Below are 17,997 nucleotides of genomic sequence, written 5' to 3' on the forward strand. Positions count from 1 at the left end.
AACTTTGTATGTAATAGGCATCCACTGTCTTACAGGGTATGGTTCATTGATGAGGAAAAACACCAGTTTAGAGATGCCTTATAAGGTTTTTTTATACAATATATAAACATGTTATGAATTATGTTATTACCAGTTACAGATTATGATTAGAGATAATAATAATACATTACAATACACTTTTTCCCTTGTTTTTACAAGTCATTTATATAACCACTTATAATGACACCCTAAACTGAAGTGACCCCAAATATTGCACAGTACATGACTGTAAGAACTTAAAGGGTTTCAAATATTCTTTGAAACACTTCCCATGTGGCTGAAGGCACACCAAACCCAGTTTATAAAAAGCCATTGAATTACTGTAGTTTTTCCCCAGTTGTTTTAATGGCGCTGGTGACGTGATTCCTACCTGTGTACTCAGGGAAGCAGATGGTCAAGGGAGATTTCTTGACCTTCTCTCCAAACAGGTCCTTCTTGTTGAGGAAGAGAATGATGGAAGTGTCAATGAAGAATTTGTTGTTACAGATGGAATCGAAGAGCATGAGAGACTCGTGCATGCGGTTCTGCAGCGGAAAGTAGAGGAGAGAAGAAGAAAGGGAGAGGAGAGACAGGAAAAGGACAGGTTAGCTTTGAAAAGCAGGACTGTTATTTCAAAGTGATGCGCTGAGAAAGGATATCCAAAGCATTAGAAGTTAAGCGCTTGTATTAACCCACAGAGAAGGAAGCAACAAGTTGTTAATTTTGTATTGCAGCCATCAGGAACAATGCAGAATAAAATAAAACAAACAATTGCAGTGTACACCCTTTTCAGCACCTCTCGGGTGCTTGTGATGCCCCGTCTATCTAGAGAGCTGGAAAATGTGAGCCCCCACCCTGCAAGCAGGTCTCAAGCCTGCCCTGGAGGGACCACCCAACCAAGGGTGATGGAGATATTGTCTTCATACCCTGCATCCAATACTTCATGCACATAAAACTGCCCACCACTTCATGCCCACCACGTCACATGTGAGTGAAACTGGGTGGAACAAATCTGTGACATTTTACCAACTCACATGCCTAACGCTCTGCCTAACAGATCTTTTCTATTGATTTTAAAAATGTGTCGACGGGATGCGCTCTTATGATCACACATCAGCATGCACTGTATATAATAATAATACTAAGCGCTATTCACAAAACTTTAAAGACTGTTTTAAGGCAAGTTTTTATCTTAAGGAAGGTTTTTTTTTGTTTTTGTTTTTTAACAGTGCTTTTAAAAAAACAAGGATAAACTGAAATGGTTGAAAAAATGGTTTTGGGATTGATTCAATCAAATAAAAATGGGCTTTAAAATACACTCCTCAACAAGATATTCCTTAAAACAGTAACTATAATTACTCCAAAAGACCTTAAATTAAAACCACTTAACACATTTTTGTATTGCTTCTGATGAAGTTACTCAGGACACAGGGTGTGTCTGCATAACTGAGTAGTTCAAGGGTTAATAAAAAGGGTTAATAAAATCAAGTGGTTCACAGGTGGAGGATCACACAACTGTGAAGATGGACTGCAAACACTTTGTTAAATTGTGAGCACCAGTACTGAAATAGTTTCGAAACACAATGCTGTTTCACTGTGGAGAAAAAAAATCTAATGTTTCTGAATGAGAGAGAGAGAGAATTAAACACACTCTCACACTGGGAAAGAGCTGGCACTTTATTAACATCTTACTAATAAATACATTAACCACCAATCAATAAATAATTACAGCAACTAAGGATTTATTAACAAATTGACAACCACTTGAATACAGAATGACATTAAAATGCAGCTTTCATCAAGCATGCAAGAAATTAGACGTCAACGTGTGGAGCAAGTAAGAAGAATAGGTGATCTACAGAGCTGGGTGAACGGGCTGTTCAGAGGGTAGTGCTGAAGGGACTTGATGAGGAGACCAGGGCTTTCATATATATTCAGAAGAGTGACTGTGCATGCGTGTGTATGCGTGTGTGTGCATGCGTTTGCAATGTGGTAACTTTTTAGCAACTTTCTCATGGAGGGAACAAGGCACCAAGTTACCAAGTTCTTCTTTCTGCAGCTAGAAAGTTGCTGGAATAGCTGCACACTGCTAAAACTCATGCTGCCGTGTCCTGTATGACTACATCCCTCTGTGAAGTAAACACCGCTACCACTATAAATCTGAAGTAGTAGATTTAACCTGAATGTACTCCCATCCTTTCTTAGACAAAAACGCTATGTTGCATAATGTAGGCAAAAGCAGTCCGTTTCAAGAACACAATTAGACCCCGCTCCCCGCCCCCTCCCAAAAAGAAAAGCATCAAATCAAGTTTGCATAACTCAGTAGGCTTAACTTGCAAAACTACATTCAGCAGTCAAAGGCAGTATTTATCTATGTATTTATTGGTCCCTTTCAACACTAAAAGCAACATTTATCAGGGAGATTTTCTTTGGTGCAGGATGCGCCCCATAGCTTGGAGATCGCCGGTTCAAATCGAAGCTATGCCACTGCCCACCGTGGACAGGAGTTCCCAGGGGGTGGCGAAAATTGGCCAAACTGCATGTAGAGGTTAGGTTGGCTGGGGAGTCCTTGGCTCACCACACGCCAGCAACCCGTGGCTGGCAGGGCGCCTGCAGGCCTGCCTGTATGCAATTTAGAACTGCGTGGTCCTCCAACGCTTTAAGTTCTGAATATGGCTGCACAGCGAAAAAAAACTGACGCCGCTTGTTTTGGAGGACGCGAGTGCTCGTCTTCGCCTCTCCCGAGTTTGCTGCAACCCCCAAACTGTGAGACAGGTTGAATAATAGTTGGACATTTCAAAATTGAGAGAAAAATTGGAAATTGAATAAAAAATAATGAACTTAAAACTGTTTTTCCTTCTTTCACCAATACAGAAATAAAAGAAAAGGATTTGATAGTACGTATCCAATATCAAAATGATATTTAGCTACAACACTGCTCTTTGGATGGGAGGGAAGGATACACACCCCTGCAAAAAGTAATTTCAAATTAAAAAATAATATTCTGCAAATTCAGAGGGTCTAAAGCACTCCTTTAACTGCATGCAAAGCTGACAGGGCTTTCATACAATGAAGGGGGGAAAGGTCCAATTTGGGCTTGGGGCAAGACCACGTTGCACTTTGGAGCAGCTGTTCATTCATAATCACAGATTTAACATGAACATATATATATATATATATAATATATATATATATATATATATATATATATATATGTGTGTAAAGTGTGTGTGTATAAATAAAGGTCTTGCTGCATTAGAAACCCAGACTCAGTGGAGTCCCTGCACACTGACCTGTGCTGCTAAGCAGGGCTGGTAGGGAACAGACAAGCGCATTGGATGGGAATGTAATTCGAAACCAAAGGGCTTACAAATGAATTACCATTAAGCTCAATATTAATGACCATATGCTTTCCTCTTCACACTGGTAAATCACGCAATACTGGAGCCAGGCACATTGTAGGTTTAATGGAGCATTGAAAATACCTCTACTGCATTCCAAATTAACTGTCACTGAAATGACTTGCACAGTACTGTGCGGATCAGTGTTTACTATTCCAAGTTTATTGAGGAGCAGTGGTCTTCTGGGGTTTTATTACATTTTTTTTTTACTAGTTTTCATGGTTTGGGAAATGATACATACTCCACTCCCTACCCTTTGGGAAATACTGTTATGCATTATATATATATATATATATATATATATATATATATATATATATATATATATATATATATATATTATATATATATATATTATTAAATCCTAAAATACAACTCATCTCCTATAATAATATATATTTTCTTTTTTTTTGGACGACTACAGAAGACTCAGAGATTGCGGAATACATTACAATAACAAAATGTTAACGCTTCACAGAATCTGAGTGAGCAGCCAAGATTCACCAGACCTGCTGAACATCATCACTCCTACATTCACAGTAAATTGAGTCTTTTCTCATAACAAAATGTTATTAGATTTAGGCAGAAGTTCTGAAGATTCGCTAGCAAGAAACTGGGCTAAAATAAACCAAGTTTTATTATTATAAATGGGACGAGCAGTTCAAGACCTTTTCTTTGTAAATGCTCAAAACTAAGCCACTGTTACATGACAGCTTCAAGCGTTTAAGTTGGCGTCTATCCTTAATGACTACTTGGCGGTCCGTGAGGTTTAGAATGCTCTGCAAACTTTTAAGACTGTCTGAAAGGCAATAAAAAAACAAGCAGTTTAAATGAGCCAATCAGACAAGTGGCACATCTGATCACACTGACGCACTGCTTGCTTGGGTGAAATAGACAAGACATCTCCTGCATGGTCTGACATTAAAAGCCTTGCAAGTCTGTAGAATGTGTACAGGTCCAGGTAACTGTATATGAATCATGGGTGATAGCAATACGTTATGGGATAATAAGGAGGTGTCTGATTCGAGAAATGTTTCAAGGCCACAGTGTCTTTAAGACTCAAGCAAGCAGCATTCAGCAGATATTTTGGCACGTATCTCAACAGGCAGGTGCAGGGTGTGCCGGCCAACTGAACGTTTGCCTTTCCAAAAGAAACACCACCCCTCACTGAAGGACACTAAAACTTTCAGTAATACTTCTACAGTAGAAGGCAAAAAAACATGCATCAGTCTCTCTGCTCTCTCTCTGAGTGTACTGCATGGTATCAACACAGCTCTGGTACAAACACTCAAGTCTGAATTGTTACAGGAGGTGGCACTATTGGAATCCATTAAGTCAGCAGGATGTGCATTTGGTAGTTCATTGTAGTGAAGGTTACATGTGCTGTAACTAATATTGAACTGAAAATATTAACACTGACATCTAAGTAATGGCCAGAGCCACGTCCCCTGCTTTTAACACCGTGTAAACTAAATGCAAGGCAATTTAGACAGCAAAGCGCGAGTTTTAAATCAGCTCAGTGACTGACCCCAACTTTACAATTAACACAGTGAAAATCACAGACACGAAGTCACATTATTTACAAATACACTGAAGAGCGTTCACGTCACATTGCATTCTAAAGATGCACGCATCACTCCGTCCTAACTGACAACGTACATCTCGTAAAACAAGCAAACGCAAACAATGCCACTTTCGTTTGGCAGTCTTGCACTGTAAACGCCTGCTTGACGGACATCTCTGGGGCCCCTTCGAGTGTCTGATATTAAATGTATATTATAGCCCCGGGTGGGTTGCCCAACGACACAAAGTTAGAAATAAAAACATATTATAAGATTAACTTAATTTAAATTAAAACTCCTTTTAGAAAATGTTCAGTGTACAGCATATTTTTTTCCGGCAACTTTTTAAATCAACAACATATTATATTTAGACAGGTGTTTGACGGCTGAGAGAAATGACCACTACTGAACTGTAGATCCTGCATGATCACATGATCTCTACAGAGCACTGACGCCACTAACAGAATCCCAGTTTCGAATGGTAAACCCTTGTCATTTCTTTTAAACCTGCACCTCTAGTTAAGCTAAGTTTGTTGAGTCGGTTTTAAAAGCTTTTGATTTCTTAGTGCAGTGAAAAGGAAGGATTTTTAAGAAGATGTAGCTATAGGCTACTATAGAAAAGAAGAAAGTGTTCCTAGATACGAGGGAGAAGTTTTAACCGCTGTGATCAGCCCAGTGAGACAGTTCCACCGGCTGCACACTTGTGGATGTAAACCTGAAGAGAAAGAACTCTTTATTTTGGTGTCTTTGTCTGCCCCTAGTACAATCCACAGCCCCGCAGGTTGTTAGCGATAATGACGTCTGTTACAGCGTCAAAGACAAACTGGATGTTATTGGTATCGGTGGCGCAGGTGATGTGAGAGTAGATCTCCTTGCTGGGAGACTTGTTCTTGCTCTCGTACTGCAGAGTGATGTACGCCACAGCCTCGGCAAAGGAGTTCAGGCCTGAAGGAACAGGGGGAAAAAAAGACGAAAAAAAAAAAAAAACAACGTTATGAAAGATTGAAACTGAAGGTCTATTAGTGGATGAAGCTACACTTACACAAGTTTACCACAGCAAATCTGAGAGGCAGTTTAGCAGGTTTTACCACGGTTATTACTTTTAATTTACCATAATTTTTCACTTATTTTTGTTTTGCTTTACAACACCCTTTCTGCTATGCTGTTACTGTGGTAAACATTTATAAGGGTATCGTCGAGCACGTTATTCAGCTGAATATGATGTAGTCTTTGATGACTACAGTCAGCTGGAAGGCATCCACTTAGGGTGGTGAAACTCCAGCTTTCTTCAGCTGTAGTGTCACTAGAATCCTCTTATCACCCTCCCACTCGCCTCCACAGAGCTGTTTACAGCTGCAGATGCAATCTGTCAGACTCATAGGTATAAGCGACTACACTGATGGCTAATTAAATCTGCCCTTTTCAGATTCCAAAACTGTCTGCTTTTTTAAAGCACCATCCCTCTGGGCCCCTTTTTAGTTCTACCTTTCTCTGTGTTAATCAGTGTATAGCACAAGACTGCCCTATAATGTCTTACATTCAGAGGTGCTTCAGAGTTAAGAAAACCTACTTCTTGATAACAGTACTAAAAGCAATCAAGGGCAGGAGAACACATTTTTTAAACATAGCAAAACGGTACATTTATTCAGTGTGTTTATAGAAACATTTGGTTATTTTGGAAGGCTACTATTTACCTGTGTACTCTGGAAAGCAGATAGTCAGTGGGGATTTCAGAATTTTCTCCTCAAATATGTCCTTTTTGTTTAGAAAGAGGATGATGGAGGTGTCAGAAAACCATTTGTTGTTACAGATACTGTCAAATAGCTTCAGAGACTCATGCATGCGGTTCTGAAAACAGAAAGGACACAGCATCAGCTGCCTAGACCTGCAGACAAGCTTCCCATTTAAAAGAACAGAAGAAAAGAAACAACATTCTCTTGACACAATACTGCACCGTCTGTACACAACTAATAACTACAGGGCATTCGAGCTCGCAGGGTTGACATTGCACTAGTATAACAGGGTTATCTATGGGAGGTGAGGGCCATGCACCATGCGTGCGCAGCAATATTACATTTGCCCAATGCTTGGATCTAACTCTTCAGGTCATGCAAACTTCATGTCTTTATTTCTTTTTTTTTTTCCCAGCACACATGGTATTGGGTAAATTAACCAAGGATGGGTGAGATCCTTGAATTAATCAAGAGTTGGAAGCAGTCACTCAAGGGTTGCAGACTTTGCCTTAACCTTCACAGCAGCGTGATTTTGAGGTGAGTTATATAATGATTAGGGTGCAGTTACACTAACATAGAAAGTACAGTCAACTGCAGAAGTTAGCAAGACTAAAAAAAAAGCCACAATGGGAGAGAAATAACAATTAGCTTAGCCAGATGACAGAAGCCCACTGATTCAAAACGCACTGACAGGAACCATCACAGGTCTTCCATCATGAACATGCGTTTACAAAATAAGGCAACGTAAAAGAAAAAAAAAAAAAAAAACACAACAGTGGAGAACAAATTTGGAAGAGGACTTGCACAGTCCGCAACGTCACCAATGGTGGTGGAGAGAGAGAGAGAGAGAGAGGGAGAGGGCGCAAGTGCTCATGGCAAAGTCACACACAGGAGTCACACACAAACACAGAGTACTGCTTTCAACTCTTTGGAGGGGTTTTGTAATTTTTTTTAAGAGAAGCTTCATACCTGCCAAATTTTGGTTGGTCTCTCAAAATCGCTTGTGTTTTTAGCATTTTGTTAGAAAAGTCAGCCGATGGAAGGAATGTTGTGAAGTGCAGAGGCGCTTGGAAGATGTTTGGAGCAAGAAGGCCGAAGCCAGGGTGCACGGTGATTGCACAGCCCACCTTCCTGCCTGGGCACGGGGTTGCAGGGAGCAGAGAAAACAGACGCGCACCCAAAAGAGTCTTGGGAACCCACCATTGAAAAGACAGACGTTGCCTTCACCCCATACTGTATGTGATATCACATGTGTTTCCCTTCTTACCAGTTAACACTAAGCACACAGTATATTGAAAGCAAATACAATGTAAATGACAAGGCTGCACTGAACATTACTAAATCTTGGAGAAACAATAACAAATTATAGAAACTGCATATGCTGTGCTTCCCAGCTTTGCAAACCAATAGCATTATTGCATCCAGTTACTGTAACTATAAAACAGTTCAACATACATACAGTACAGTATAACATTACAACACCAGACAACACAGATCGATAGAAAATATTCAAAACAGGTAGTCGCATTATATACAGCAATATTAATATTAAACCAACTTTAAGATAGAAAACAGCTGCAAATTAAATAAATGGTGAATATTGATATTTTCATATAATCCATAAACACTCAAGAAAAGCACTTAAATATATTTCTGAAATGTTCCAATATTCTAGAATAACCGGGCCTTTGCCCCGAGTGATGTAAGAATAGGCAATAGAAACTGAAATAGCTTTTCTGAAGAAGTCAAAGGGGAAACCCAACTGTGCGGAAGCAAATATTCATTAATTCATGAATTAGAGTCAGCTTCCTGTGCAGATTAAAGAATCTGCAAATGCACTGTGTTAAAAGGGACAGCTGAAAATGACATTGTGACAGGTTTATGATGATATAGTTCTGTTGTTTTTTTATCAGCACTAATTGTACAATTGTCTGGGAAAATGGGAACGCGATCATCACACTGCGAGAACCAGATACTGTACGTCTCTGTATTTGAATAAAAAATATATCATTGTGACGTGCAAATGAACATTTCTGTGCAGTTCACAGGGAACTTCTTTTTCTCTTTAGCTGAATAAACCGAGTGACTCTGCTACTGTACTCGGTTTACAGATCCTCGTTAGGGTTCAACACATAGCAACGATTCCCTACTGACAAAAACAACCTGCAAAGAAAATGCATTAAAGGTTATTCAGAGCAACAGTGCAATCACAAACCTCATTCCAAAAAGAAACGACGTATTATTTGTGTCTACAAGAACCCAGGTCGTTAGCTGAATGCTCACACAGAAACATAATAGGGCTTATCGAAGGAAGAAAAGACATCTCTTGTTAGGTGCAAGCAAGAAAAACACACACTCAAATATAATAAGCAGATTTACCCACACCTGCGACACCGAATGCATCTTTAACTTAGACTTCTATCACTGTGGAGTCCCCTTTATTAAACAGGTTATATGTAGTGCTGTGTGACCCTGCAAAAGATATATTTAGGAAATCTACACATATAGGGGCTGACCCTCAAAGAGGGATACATTTATCTTCATTAATAAAGTTCTGAACTAAAATAAAAAAATATCACACTTGCATATTTATTTCAACAGCAACACTGAGCAAAACACGGCAACAAGTGCAATCCAAGTTGAAATGCAAAAGAAAATTGAGCTTGATAAAAGTGAGTGGATTTACTTGAAATCCACTAACCAAGTTTTGAAAACGAGGCGCACGGCAGAAGAAGTGTTGAACTCACCGTGGTCTCGTCTTCATGCAGCACCTGGTCGTAGCCACTGAGCGCCACGCAGAAGATAATCGCTGTCACATCCTCAAAGCAATGGATCCATTTCTTCCTTTCTGATCGCTGGCCTCCCACATCAAAGAGCCTGGGAAGCAACAAGAGCTCAATTATTAGTGAACTTATTCATTTTCTAAAGCCTTTATATTCTTCAAAAAGTTTCATTTTTTGATAAAGGAATACATTCTGCAAGGGTTAGTGTTGGGGTTGGGTTCAAGGTTAGGGTTAGGGTCAGAGTTGGGGTTGGGTTCAAGGTTAGGGTGAAGGTTAGGGTTAGTGTTAATGTTAGGGTTAGAGTTGGGGTTGGGGTTGAGTTCAAGGTTAGGGTTAGGGTAAGTGTTAGGGTTAGAGTTAGTGTTAAGGTCAGAGTTAGGGTTAGTGTTAAGGTTGGGGTTGGGGTTGTGGTTGAGTTCAAGGTTAGGATCAGGGTTAGAGTTAAAAAAAAAAAAAAAAAAAAGCAACTTCAAAATCAAAGAAACAAAGCGGAACAGCGACTGACCTGAAGTGGAGGTTTTTAAATGTAAAGTGAGTTTCTACAATTCCAGTTGTCTTGACTCTGGTCCTCAGGATGTCCTGCTCTGTCGGCTGGTAGTCTGCAGCCCCGATTCGATCTAAGCTGTCTAGGTAGCTAGGAGGAGAGAAACCCAGGAGAAATTAGACACAGGCACCCTTAGACATGCTTACCACACAGTGTTTGCACTATCTTTACAGTTTTAAAATGCTTTTCCCATTGTTATACTATAAATGTACCATAGTTTACCCTGGTTTGCTGTGTTTATTAACATGCTTTACCATGCCTCGCTATTCTTTACAATGCTTTCCTGTGGTTTACCATGTCTTCACTCTGCTTTATTACATTTTTATGATTTTACTATACTTTTTATAAGGGCATCACAGACATCAGCTTTGAGCAGTGAGGCTGATTGAAATGTCATGCTCTCTTTCTAAATTTACATTTGTATCCAAAATACACTACAAGCAACACTGGGGCACAGAATCCTCTTACTGCATGGGTGGGGCAGTTCCAACATGACAGCTACCTTGCTTTACCGGCACATCATCCCATGTAAAGAATTCCTGCCCAGTAAGAGGCCTGTGAAAATGTGTTCCCAATCTCAGCTCATCAGTTTCTGTTCAGGTTTCAGTTTTCACAACATTTATGAAAAGGACAAAGAAATCTGTGAGGTATGCAGGAGCAACCGCTCTTTCCAGTGCAATTGAAACAGTCAGAGTAACTCCAGCACAAATCAATAGGATTCCCTGAAAGATGACCGGAGAGCGAGGACAGGGAATCTACTTAACAGCAGAGTTCTGTATGTCCTGCAGCAGGAACCGATATCGAGGGAGCTGTATGGCACTGCTCCCCGGCTTGCATTACCCTCTGCTGGATGGATCTTATCTTTCCTGTGTATCAGGCTGAATTTACTGTAGATTCTGGACCAATAAAATAAATCTCACATCCCCGCTCATGCATTACCGGATTCCCATATTCCTCACAATTTTCAGTGATGGGAAAAGAATGTAGATTCCAGGACCTGCAGAGAGCCCCGTGCCTCTAGACGTCTCTAGCCCTGTCTGGCTTGCTCTGCTGCAGGACTGGAGCTGCTGCTGTACACACGCTTCAGTGAAGAGAGCTGATGTGAAGGAACGTGCGCAAGTGAGACAGAGCGGCCCCCTTTCAGCAACCTGATGGCCATTCCGCACACTTGGAACAAGCACGCCATTGACAAAATATCGCTCTGGTGTGTGGCTGTCAAGTGGAGCATTTTTTCCTATCACGCTTTTTAAAATACAGTCCAGCTGGCTTATAATGACTGGCCAAGGGGCAATCTAAGTTGTCACAACAGACAGGTGGTCTTTCTGTTGATTGAAAATATATATATATATATATATATATATATATATATATATATATATATATATATATATATATATATATTTAGGTACTTAAAAAGAATAATTGATTACAAATCAATTAGCCATGAATTTTACCACAAATTAACTAATGTTTAGTTAATAATATATTATCTTATATATATATATATATATATATATATATATATATATATATATATATATATATATATATATATATATATATATATATATATATATATATATATATATATATATAGAGGCTGTAAATGTTACACAACTGAATCTGCTGAGCCTGGCCAGTCATTCTGCATTGGTAATAAATGAGTAACATTCGGGACGCCTTGCTTATTATAATCTGTTTGCCTATTTTTGAAGAGGGAGGCGATTACTCACTCAGGAAAGATATTTAGTAAACAAGAGGTCTGAGTGGAGTCCCTGGGTAATTAATGTTGTCCCCAGTCATTGCTACTAAACTGATGGCTAGGATCTTGTGTCTTGTATGATAAACCCTACTTACTGCACCGACAGTGTATGTATTCTTCAGATCATGGACAGGCCACTGTTACTTATGCCTTTATTTGGAGCTCAGTAGCCATGGTTTCGTATTCTAATGGTGTTTGAAGTGGCAGTGTTGTGCACCCTTCTTTCCTGCAATCATTGTAATCACAGATCCCATTTTTAGCAAAGCTTAATCCCCCTCCAGCTGTATGGCACTGCCACCCCATAGGGAAACGCACTGTCTGTTACAAATGATCAGTTGCGTCAGATCCTAAAATAACATTTTCACAGTAGCTGGAGACTGCAAGGCCAAAGCTTGGTTTGATGGAGGTGTGCAACAGCTTTATGATCAATCCTGGCAGGACCTCAAGGTCCAGTCTTACCTTAGCCGTATGTTATCACGTGCCGTCGGAAATCACGGTGGAACTCCCAGGACCCAGTCTGAGGTGGTGTAGAAATGTGTGCAAATGTATGACAGCACCTCAAGATTGGTCATTTATAACCTTTCTATGCCTTAACATAGCCATTCAGATTTGGGTGCTGGGTACTCACTATTTAGCGGAGTCATTGAGCTGATATTCACGGGCCCGGTTGAAGCACTCCTGCATGCCAGAGTCTGCCCACAGTCTCATCATGGCTGAGAGGAGCTCGGGAGAGTAGGGCTCTGTATCCTCCATCCGGCTCACCACATCACACACCATCTTGGCATCAGCCTGCAGACACAGGGGAGAAACAGCAGCCATCACTCCCCGGGCAGTACATGCATTCCTTCACCCAGGGCTACTCAACTCACTCAGGGAAATTAGCAATTAGGTTAAAGCAGTTACCACTGTAAAGTGGCCCCCACTGTGCGATGGGTATTAGATGTAGTCAAAAGTGAAAATACAAGCCATTGAGAGATGGCAAGATCTTGCATTAAGAGGCTCAAACAGGGAGTGACAGAACTGAAGTTTCATGCACCAAGGGATCTCCTCCTAGTCTAACAGGGTGGAGGCTGGGTGTGAACCGGCAACCCCGCGCACCGCAAGCAAGCGTCTTAACCACAATGACCCCAAGCTCTTAACCTCATTTCATCTCACCAACAGGGTACAGGGGACAATCCGTGATGGCAGCGCCTCGGACAACACTGCCCGTTACACCAGCGTTGTTTACAGAACCTTGTCTGAACAAGAACTTGTTAAGTCTGCTGACATCCTCAACCCATCCCAAACTGCTCAGGGTTAAAAAAAAAAGAAAACCAGAGACTCAGAGGCTCGGCACATCCAGTACTTTCACTGAAGGTTTATTCTTCTTAACACAGAGGAGTGCAGTCCAGGCAGCACAAGGAGAGAGCTGCACTTGTTATCAGTGTTAATGAGCAGAGGAAGGCATGCAGTGCAGCAGGCAGTAAGGTTGCAGATAATGAGAGGATCTGTTTCTATACATCCCCCTTTGGGCCGTTAGCACTGCCGTTCTTTAGTCCCTCCAGAGGAATGAAATCATTTTCCCATAACAAATGTTGTGGAAAATGAAGTCCAGCTTGAAAGAGAAATGAAAAATAAACACCACGCAGCAGACAGCCAGCCGCAACGGCAAACCACAGACATCAGCAAGAAAAGTAATTACCCAACAAAAACAACTTGCTAACCCCAGACAAGCACTGAGGAGTCAAGCAGCTAACTCTTACACAGGAGAGCGTACTCATTTGTTCTTTCAGTGATCGAATGACAAACAAATGCGTAACTGAACTGTAAGCATGGTATAATTACAATAACAAATCTAACTAGCAGGCTCAACTACAATCACAATTACAATCACATTCCAATTGCAATTAATCAGGAATTGCACGATTCCATTTTTAGTCCAGGACTCTAACTCACTGGAGCCCAGCACAAGGCCAGCTCAGTGCTCCGCGCTCACAGCTGTGCTATTTAAGGAACGCACATGGTAATTGGGGCTTCATTAACCGGGATAGCAGAGAGCCATGTTTAGAAATAATGAGATTAGACTCTTAGAATAGTAAAGCAGGTCAATGACTAGTGAGACAGGACAGGACTGCACTGTTTATAGGTGTTCATGAAAACCAGCGTACTTTCGTGTGAGTTTAAGCAGACTTTAGGAGTTAGCTATGCGTCTGTGGGCTTCAGGCTGCATCTCACCACAGCAATCTTTTCGTGGCATGTACGGCGAGACCTTTTGTCCTCAAGGAAGAAAAATAACAATGTAGTTTTGAAGCACATATTTCATTAAGCAGCAGGAGAGGAAATCCTGTGTCTCCCGCATATCATACTACCTGCTTCACAAGCTAGATCAAGGAGAGCACTCACTGCACTTCAAGCAGGGAGTAACCGGCTCATAGATCTACACACTGATGATAAGAGAGGTCCTCCTAATTAACGACTTTAAACTGCTACACCTTTTCATAGCAATTATTATAATATGTATAAAACTACAGGTTTGTGAGGCACTCTATTGGTTAGAGCTGGTATCTGAGTTTAGTATTACCTCGTCTATTTATGTACCATGATTTACCACACCTCTGTGATTTAGCATGTTTTCACTGACCCAACCGTCTATAAGAAACCATGTCTTTAATTAATGATGTCATACATTTCAGCAAGAAAATCCTGCAATGTTTGAATAAAACGTTCTGAGCATTACATTAAATCACTAAACTAAACTGCTGAATGAGAAAAGCCATTCAGAAACAAAATTTAAAAAATAAATAAAAAGACTCCACACTTTGAAACTGCACTGGACTGCTGATCACACACTGTTTACTTAGCTTTATTTCTGACCTGAATCTGAAACATGAAAGCCGACACACACCGCACACGCACACTTAGCAATGCACATTCATTACGAATCTCAAGAGCAATTAGTGCCTTGGCAACAGCTTGCATTTCCTCTCCAGGACGTGCCTCCAACTGGGCCTGACCTTAAAACAGTGCCCTGCCTCAGCAGGTAGGCTATGGAGAGCCTCTCGACCCCCGACCTTTGCCATCAGGTCAGCCGCCGCATGTTTCCCCGTTCCTGCACACTTCTGACAGACCGGGGGTGCCGTCCCACAGGGGACTCATTTAATGAATATCATATTGCTATTTCTTCTGTCTTTCACGCCCTCCCGGGACTGCAGAAGAACAGCGCGCTTCTGAAACAGGGAGACTGTTCGTTCCCCAGGTAGCCAAGGGAATAAACAGCATTTACAGAGCAGGTCTCTCTCCTGGAACAGCCAACAGCAACCCTCCGAAAGAACAGCCTGCATTTCAGCACCTTCGAATGACTATGCCAGTTACCTAGTGGGGATGTCAAACAGTGTAAAAATAGAACATCCCGGGCCATATGGTGTGCTGCAGATGATGCCGTATTGCGATACATGTTTGTAATTCTGCATTATCAGAACTGGTTCATCCATGACTTCTAAACACTTATTAAAAGTTGACTGCGTTGTCATCTCAGGAACTGGCCAAATAAATGTGGGGCTTTGAAGTGTCAAATCTGTGGCAATGCTCTCACATTTCTTTGAGCTTTTCCATGCTCTTTAGGCTGGCTGTTGGATTGTGCAGCTCTCAGATGTACCTGTTATAATAAAATGTTGATGACGATGACTTCCTACTGGACTTTCACCTTTATGAAAGGGCTTTGTTTTCTAATGAGAATGACCTTATTTATTTTAAAGACTATGCCGTGCTGCTTGGGCAGTGCAACAGAGACAATCCAAGGCTTCTTTTGAAAAATATGAAGCACCTCGTAGAACATTCTGGTATTTGCCAGTTCAAAAGAGCAAATGTGACCTTTTAGATTTTAATTAAAACAGTATTATTCATTTCGTAGACATAAAGTGTATACATTATCAGTCAGCCATCTCGAGACTTCAGTAATTTAGCTAGACAGCTGACCTGGATAGGTAGGGTGAAAGACCCAGTCAGGAGACTGAACCGATTGGCCAGGGAGACTGGAGGCAGAGCTCCATCACCTAGGAGACAAGCAGGAGGACCAATGAGCTGTTAGCAAAACCAGCCTGCAGGCTGGCTGACATCTAATCAGAAAACATCTGAGCTAGGTGTTTGTAAGGTAGAACAGGCCCCAGGAGGATTAGTTCATGGTTTACTTGCTTCCATTTCACAACAACCGAGCATGAGGTGCCTGTGTGTCTGCCATCCACTCCCTGAGAAAAATATACTCGTTTCACTTCCAGGGCAGAGGGGCACAATTCTGAAAGTGGTATGCATGGAAGAAAGCTTGTCAAAAGTCAAAGGAACAGAGTATGCCTCTGGATCAAGGGCAATGGAGAAAAAAAGGACAAAGCCCTACAACCAGTCAATGCTGCTGAACTTCCATCTTAAACATGAAGACAGAAGTCTAGCAACCTGACGATTCAGCTATCCACCGAAACGCATCTTGAAGCCTGAAAACCCATGCGTTTCAATTGGGTAGGTGCAAAGCTGAAGACACTTTTTCATGAACAGTGGCTTGAAACCTGGTTCCAGGAGACTGGGAGACCTAGTTTGAGGCAACTTGGCTGTATCAAACCCCAGGTCTTCCCTGGTGTGTTGCGCAGTGTCCTGAAACCAAGTTCTAAGCCCCAAAGTGACTTTGTGTTCCCTCAGCTTAACACTCCCACTACTGTGTGGGCGAGGAGTTTCATTGATACTAGGCTTTTAGAATTGGCTGGTGAATTCTAACTCTTAGGTATCTAATCACCGCATTCAGAAGAGGTGACATGAGCCAAGACAGCTCATTATGCAGTCATAAGATCAGAGGCACACAGCAGTAACAACATTTGATTTGTTGATTAGAGGCTGCTAAACTCGTCTGTGTGTATACATACACAAACTGAAAGGCAAAATATATAGTAATTATTTAGCCCCATCTCCCCACAGTCGCTTATGACGGCTGTCTGTTCAGAGCCGAGCGACAGCAATCAAATGAAATGGATGTGTGAATCCTCCTGCTGCAACAAGGCTGGTAGAATGAGGTAGGCATGAGGTCCAGTGGTTTTAATGGGATCAGGGTGCTGAATCTAGGCGGCACTGCATATAGACATCTTCCAAAGGTAAAGCGGATATGTATTTTACAAATGAGCTTTTATATCTTAGTTCTACATTTAAAACCACATTTTCTTTGTGTCTTTTTTAATTCAAATTTTATGAATGTTTTTATTAAGACTTTATTGTTTTACTAACTACCTTTTTATCTTAGTTTTCAAGTTTTACAATTAAAACTGCATTAAAAAAAACAGTATATATATATATATATATATATATATATATATATATATATATATATATATATAGATATATATAATATATTCTATATATATAGTAATATATATTTGTCCGATGCCATAATCTGTGTTCATACCCCTTTAAGAATGTGACCCAGAAGGAAAGCTTTGATTTTTAAAGCGCTTTTGCACAATTTTATTAAAAAAAATAAATCAAACAAACAGAAACAAACACACACCTAGCTCTCACTGAGCACTAACTAAACATCTGCAGGTCCCTGACTAACACGCAGGACAGCTAAGCTGTTTACCTGACATATAACACAACAACAAAACACTACCATAAATATACATAAAACCAAAGGCAGGTTTTACACAGACCTTACGACTTCCAGCCGGACTCTTCACTCCACAGCAGCAACATCCACAGCAAACTGGCTGCATTCCTTAAATACCCTGCACCTGGCTCTAATTTACAATGATGGCCAGGTGCAGGGGATAATTAACAATAACGCAATTAACACAATTAAACAAACAAATTGAAACAAAAGCAATTAAATCAAACAAAATGTACATTTTCACATGTTTTTAGGCAGGGAGGAATGTGACCCTCCCCCTGCCACCTTACCATATATATATATATATATATATACACACTGTGTGCAAAGATGGAAAAACATGCTGACTCTCATAGTAATTTTGGCTGAAGTGTGATGGCTCAATGACAAAACATCAATACAATGTAATTCATTGATTTGATTAGCCTATATCCCAGCGGGATAATCCCTAACTGGATTTTATTCTCCCGTTTTGGCATCTTTTTCAGTGTGCCTCTAGAAGTTTCCCCAGTTTTCTTTGTGCTTCTTTACACAGTTGGGGAAATACAGCTCTGCAGATTTTATACAGTTCTGA

At 40.7% G+C, this 17,997-nt stretch overlaps 1 protein-coding gene across 3 annotated transcripts in view; it reads right to left on the bottom strand.

Annotated features, from left to right (window-relative positions):
* LOC121296217 (guanine nucleotide-binding protein G(o) subunit alpha) overlaps positions 1-17,997 on the bottom strand; it is a 67,960-nt gene that overhangs the window by 4,658 nt on the left and 45,305 nt on the right. The window contains exons 4-8 of one of the 3 annotated variants that reach the window (XM_041221528.1): positions 12,432-12,592; positions 10,003-10,131; positions 9,462-9,591; positions 6,676-6,829; positions 3,782-5,926 (exon numbers count right to left, since the gene is read on the bottom strand). In XM_041221528.1, the coding sequence (XP_041077462.1) occupies positions 5,739-5,926; positions 6,676-6,829; positions 9,462-9,591; positions 10,003-10,131; positions 12,432-12,592 (762 nt within the window). In that variant the 3' untranslated portion in view covers positions 3,782-5,738. Of the gene's footprint in view, positions 1-409; positions 564-3,781; positions 5,927-6,675; positions 6,830-9,461; positions 9,592-10,002; positions 10,132-12,431; positions 12,593-17,997 lie in introns of those variants that run through there. The other 2 variants (XM_041221529.1, XM_041221527.1) reach the window with 2 other exon arrangements.

This window comes from Polyodon spathula, chromosome 21 (genome assembly GCF_017654505.1).
Source record: "Polyodon spathula isolate WHYD16114869_AA chromosome 21, ASM1765450v1, whole genome shotgun sequence".
Taxonomy (NCBI): domain Eukaryota; kingdom Metazoa; phylum Chordata; class Actinopteri; order Acipenseriformes; family Polyodontidae; genus Polyodon; species Polyodon spathula.